The sequence below is a fragment of the Cryptomeria japonica genome, chromosome 2 (genome assembly GCF_030272615.1).
Source record: "Cryptomeria japonica chromosome 2, Sugi_1.0, whole genome shotgun sequence".
Classification (NCBI taxonomy): domain Eukaryota; kingdom Viridiplantae; phylum Streptophyta; class Pinopsida; order Cupressales; family Cupressaceae; genus Cryptomeria; species Cryptomeria japonica.
In genome coordinates, this window is record NC_081406.1 from 535,118,266 (window position 1) to 535,124,404 (window position 6,139).

General features: G+C 36.7%; 1 protein-coding gene across 1 annotated transcript; it reads left to right on the top strand.

The window, feature by feature from the left end:
• The first annotated feature begins 211 nt into the window (after positions 1-211).
• Positions 212-3,514, top strand: LOC131052157 (trimethyltridecatetraene synthase). Its single transcript, XM_057986761.2, has 2 exons — positions 212-1,451; positions 2,533-3,514. The coding sequence occupies exons 1-2, from the start codon at positions 558-560 to the stop codon at positions 3,163-3,165; spliced, it is 1,527 nt and encodes a 508-aa protein (XP_057842744.2). The 5' UTR covers positions 212-557; the 3' UTR covers positions 3,166-3,514.
• The last annotated feature ends 2,625 nt before the right edge of the window (positions 3,515-6,139 follow it).

The following is a 6,139-nucleotide window of genomic DNA, read 5'->3' on the forward strand; positions in this document are numbered from 1 at the left end:
ATCTGATGCAATCAAAGTTCTATCCTTATAACCTCTGTTTTTCGATATCTGATGTAATTAAAGTTCTATCCTTCTCCAACTTGATTCTTCTCTTTTCTTCCTTTATCAAAGACCCTAATAAAGCGCATACCTTTTCAATCATAATTAACCCTAAACTATTACATACTTAACAATCAGATCAAATTCTTGACCAAAACACGAAAGATATTTTCGTGTACCCCGAAGAATATGGGGTAAATCGGTCGCTAGCATTTTCCACCATTTTTCTCGGGTTCCAAGTAAACCCAGAGTCTTCTGCAAATGGGAACTGGGCATTCCTGTACAGGAGAACTCACAAGGATAAAGTCAGAGCCGCCCTGGTACTAGTGGATTGCGACGTCACAAAATAGAAAATCGGGTTGCACTGGTCCAATGGCAACCAAGTGCGCCTCACAATCTGGTAGGACCACTACCACTCTACGCACTTCAAACATACTATCTAAGGCTATAAAATCCCCCTGAAATCATCAGGACTGTCATCCATTGCAATTGCAGAGCACAACATTTGTGCAATAGAGATGGAGATAAACATGAGATTGCTGGGCTATGTTGCACTGGTCGTGATGTCAGTTTACTTAATTTACAGAAGATTTCGGCCATCAATGAAGTTACCGCCGGGTCCTCGCGGATGGCCTGTAATTGGACACCTGCATCATCTGGGCAGTCTGCCTCACAGGTCGCTGGATCGACTCTCCAAGAAGTATGGCCCGCTCATGTACATCGAGCTGGGTTCAGTCCCCTGCATCGTTGGATCCTCAGCCGAAATGGCCCGAGAAATCTTGAAGACGAACGACGTTACTTTCGCCTCGCGCCCCAGGATCGCTGCGGGGAAATACACTGTGTACAATTACTCTGACATAACATGGTCGCCCTATGGAGAGCATTGGCGGCTGGCCAGAAAGATCTGCCTCATGGAGCTCTTCAGTGCTAAGCGCCTTGAATCGTACGAGTATATCCGAGTGGAGGAGGTGGCTCGCATGGTGGCCTCTGTTTTCAAAAGCTCTGCCGCCGCTAAGCCTGTCGAGCTCCGGGAAGAGACCTCGTCCGTGAGCAACAACATTATTTCGAGGATGGTTATGGGGAAGCGCTACTTGGATGAGAATGGCGGTAACAAGATCGAGCCCCATGAGTTTAAGGATATGCTGGAGGAGCTTTTTGTGCTCAATGGCGTTTTTAACATTGGAGACTACATTCCTGCCCTGAGCTTCCTTGATCTGCAGGGCTATGTCCGACGGATGAAGAAGCTCAGCCGACGATTTGATGTCTTTCTGGAGGAGGTGCTTGAGGAGCATGACCAGCGGCGGAGGAGCGTGCCTGATTATGCGCCTGCTGATATGGTGGACGTCTTGCTGCAACAGAGTGATGATCCTGCAAACAATCTTACCAGGAACAGAGTCAAGGCCTTCACTCAGGTAAACAATTAAATTGGGGCTTTAAGGGAAGGTGTCTGGTTAAGTAGGGATTTTTGGGGAAAAATTGTGTGATTTCAGTTAAAATTGAAGTTTAGGGTTACATTTCCACATCTATTGCTAGAAGAGTTTATTCTGCAGGTACTTTTGGTAATTATGTACCCGCTGTTTTCATGGAAACCCAGTCTCCATATAAACAGTCGACGTGTTCACCACAACACACCCAAGACAGATCTCCTCTTTTATGAATGAATGAATTTATTTTAATGACGATTAGGATTCCATCAGTTTAAAGGATCCGAGTTGTATTTTTAACGATTTTAAAGGTTTTTTATGTAAATTTTTCTGTTGTAGATCTTGATGAAGAAACTTTCAGTTTTGTGAAGTCTTTGTTTTATCAAATAGCAATTAAAGGATCAAGAGTTTATCTTTAACAATTTTAAAGTTTTTTTCATTGTCAATTCTTCTGTGGTGGATCTGAATTAAGAAACCCACAGTTTTGTGAAATATTTTTTCATCAAATAGTTCATTTAGACTTGTCACTTTCAAATTGGTTTATGCCTCATATGCTGGACACTCAATAATGAAGTGTCATTCAGTTTTACCCTTTTACTCCAGGAACTACAAGTTCTTTTTCTCCCTTTTTTTTCGGAACAGTCCAGATTCTATTTCATATCTAAGATGATAAAATCAGGCTTTAAAACCTAGCCTTTCTCTTAATTGCAACTCTTAGATGGTATTTTTCATCATGCTTTCCAAGGGATTAAATTCTTTGATATGATTTGGTTTGTTCTAATCAATATGTCTTGTTCATATGACAGTTCAAAATTTCTTTGACTTGCTCATACACTTATTATTCTGCTTCCTCCAAATCTTGTTCCTGCAATTTAATTTCTCCACAACCATCATTTTAGATAAACATTGTTTATCCATAATTTTATTTTTGTAAAACAACTTAAATTATTAAAAAACAAATTATTGCTAAAGCCTCCATTTAAAAGAAGGATGATCTCGTAAGAAACTGTTGGTTTGGCCTATCCAAAAGAAAAAGTGTCTCATCAAAGATGTGTTATTGGGGTTGCAGGACATGATAGCCGGCGGAACAGAGAGCTCTGCTACACTTGTGGAATGGGCGCTGTCAGAGCTTCTTAAAAAGCCTGTAAAAATGGCAAAGGCAAACGAAGAAATGGACAGAATAGTGGGAAAAGAAAGATGGGTGCAAGAGAAAGACATTGTTGAGATGGAATACCTGCAAGGTATAGTGAAAGAAACGATGAGGCTGCACCCAGTTGCCCCCATGCTGGTTCCTCATCTTTCCACTCAGCACTGCAAAATTGGAGGGTACGACATCCCTGCCAACACCATAACATTCGTGAATGTGTGGACAATCGGCAGAGACGAAACACTGTGGGAAAAGCCCGAGGAATTCAGGCCAGAGAGGTTTGAGGGCAGCAGCTTGGACGTGAAGGGCAGAGATTACGAGCTGCTGCCATTCGGGTCGGGCAGAAGGATGTGTCCAGGGGCCAGTCTGGGTCTGAAAGTGGTTCAGCTGGGCCTCGCCAATCTTCTCCATGGCTTCCACTGGCGCCTTCCTGCGAACCAGAGCCCCCAAGACTTGGATTTGACAGAGACGTATGGCCTCTCCACACCCAAAGCAGAGCCTCTTGTTGCCATGGCAGAGCCTCGACTGCCTCATCATCTCTATCGTTTCCCTTAAGCCCGATTTCATCTATATTAGCCTTCAAAATATAGAATCTTATAGCCTTCTAATCTTCCAGGGGCATCTTCTCGCCATTCAGAGGCCCCAAGACTCGGAAATGATCGAGACCTCCTGTCAAACCCTCTCTAACCTCCTTATCTCTTATCATTTTCCAGATTTCCCTGCTAGCTTCTAAAGCACATTATTTTTACTTTCTAGTTTCAAAAATTATGATTTTGTGGAATCTGTGGTAAGAAGCAGGCAGATGTATGTTGTGGATTGAAATAAGTTAATGGTTCTTATATATTAAAAATATGATGTAATTTTATATATTGTGTTCTATCAATGAAAAAAGTCATATTGTTTCTTTTTGTCTTACAATCTTTTTTCTTTATGTGAAAATCAAATGGTGGAGTTGTTTGATTTTCAAATGAATGAACATTTTTACAGTTTAACGCATAAATCGATATAAATGTTTGTTATTAATAATGCAGCTTCTAAAAGTAGGGAGTAAGTGGAGTCGTATGATTTTCAAATAAGCAAATGATTTTTTTTTAAATATCACAGCTTAATACATAATTCAATATTAATGTTTGTTATTGTATAACACAACTTCTAATAGTAGGGAGTAAGTGAGATTCTTTTGGAATTTGAATTTAGAAGTTTAGAGTTCAAATTTATCAGTATAGAAGTGATTTAGGTCAAGTTTGCACTTCCATTTTCACAACTTTAGATCTAGCATAGTATGCATTTATCTTGTATCTTTTTAGGTCATTATTTTTAACCTTCATGTTTAAGAAGCTTCTAAGCTACACAGGCCCCTTTTAGCAATGCACTGGGATGAGTCGTCACCTTGGCACCATGATTGTCTATCTTTCTTCTACTTCTACAAGGATAACATGTGCGTTCTAATGATGAAGACACATATTAAAATGATGGCACCTTGATTTATAACACTAATGATAAGAAGACACCATATGGCTGATAAATTGAAATATTTGTGCAATCCACTAGCTACTATATATGATATTTCTGCTTCATTTGATGTCGATATTCTTAATAAAATACTTCTCACTAAAAGCACATGGAATGAATACAATAAACAACATAATAAAAATATTTGAACACATGCACAAATTCTTCTCGTATGATAGCCTAGATGTCCCTCAAACCTTGGATACTTTCCAAGTTTAATAATGAGCTCACAAAAGCTACATCTTATAGTCAAGGCACCTTGATATAAAACACTAATAATAAAAATAAATAATAGATGATTGATATATATAAACGTGACACAATCAACAAGTTGTCATACATGATATTTAACTCTATTTGATGTTGGTGCTTTTAGTGAGACACTTTCACTAAAAGTACTTGGAATGGATCGATAAACAACATAAGGACAATATTTGAAAATACACATTTGTCTCATATGATACATTAGATGTCCCCCAAACCTTAAATACTCTTCATCATTAAGATACCTATATTTTAAAAAGAGACGCACAACATCAAGTTCTTGCCAATAGTGTCATTAGTTTAGTGTAGATAAAAGTAGAGATGAAGATAGAGGGGGAGAGGAAGAGGGAGAGGGAGAGAAATAGATAGAGAGATAGAGAGAGGTAGAGGGAGAGATAGATAGATATAGAGGGAGAAGGAGAAGGAGAAGGAGAGGGAGGGGGAGAAATAGAGATATATGTGGCACTATGATAGAGGGATAGAGAGATAGAGATATAAGGAGATAGTGAGAGAGAAAGAGGTAGAGAGAGAGAGAGAGAGAGAGAGAGAGAGAGAGAGAGAGAGAGAGAGAGAGAGAGAGAGAGAGAGAGAGAGAGAGAGAGGATGGAGAGGAGAGAGAAAATAAGTGAGTGTTATCAAATTTTAATTTAAGGTATTGAAATTCTTTTTTAATATTTGAAAATGAATATTACCAAATTTTAAATTAAAATATTCTTGTGATTGAAAAGATTTAGTTGAAAAAGAGTGTTACTAGATTATAAATAAATATTGTTGTTAATTAATAAAATAGAAGTGTTACCAATGAAATTTAGCATTATTCACTTTCAATACTAAATGATAATTATTTACTTATTGTTGAAAGTGAATGCTATTATTTTTTTGGTTAAACTTCAAAAACTAAATAAGTAAATAAAATGAGTGCTACCAACAATTTTTTTTTTTTTTAAATATGTGTTACCCATAATATTAATTTAAAAAATGAATGTTACCAAATTTCAATTAAAATATTCTTGTTCAAAATAAAATTGATAATTATTTATTATATTTACTTTTTGAAAGTAGGTGTTACTAACAATATTAATTTTTGAAAATGAATTCTAGTGCTAATATTAACACTTTTGAATGAGTACAATCATATTTAAACTAAATTGTTTTTATGCAAAAAATTATATTTGGTAATTATTTATTTATTTAATTTTAGAAAGTCTGAAAATGAATGATACTGACAATATTAATATTTGAAAATGAGTACTACTAAACTATAAATAAATATTGTTGCTAATGAATAAAAGACAAGTGTTACTAATGAAGTTTAGCATTATTCACTTTCTGTAATAAATAAATAATCATCAATATTGATAATTGTTTTTTATTTATTATTGAAAGCGAATGCTATTAGATTTTATTGGTGAAACTTCAAAACCTAACTATATAAATAAAACAAATGTTTTGGATTAAGGCAAAAACAGGTTTTGAAGGGGCCCTGAAACCCTTTACATAGGAGATTCTAAAAGGCTTAGAATTGAAGCATTAAAAGATCCAAAACAAAATAGGCTGCAAAAGATAAGACAATACATAAAGCAGCCAAGAAACCAGCAAATGACCAAATGGGTAGACAAAAAACCATCAAAGAGCCAGAACACAAAACACAAAAACACAGAAAAGACAACACAATTACATAAGGGTCTCAGCGACCTTAGCCTCCAACAAGCTCATCCTGTCAGTAGCCATCCTCAACTCTTTGTAATTCACA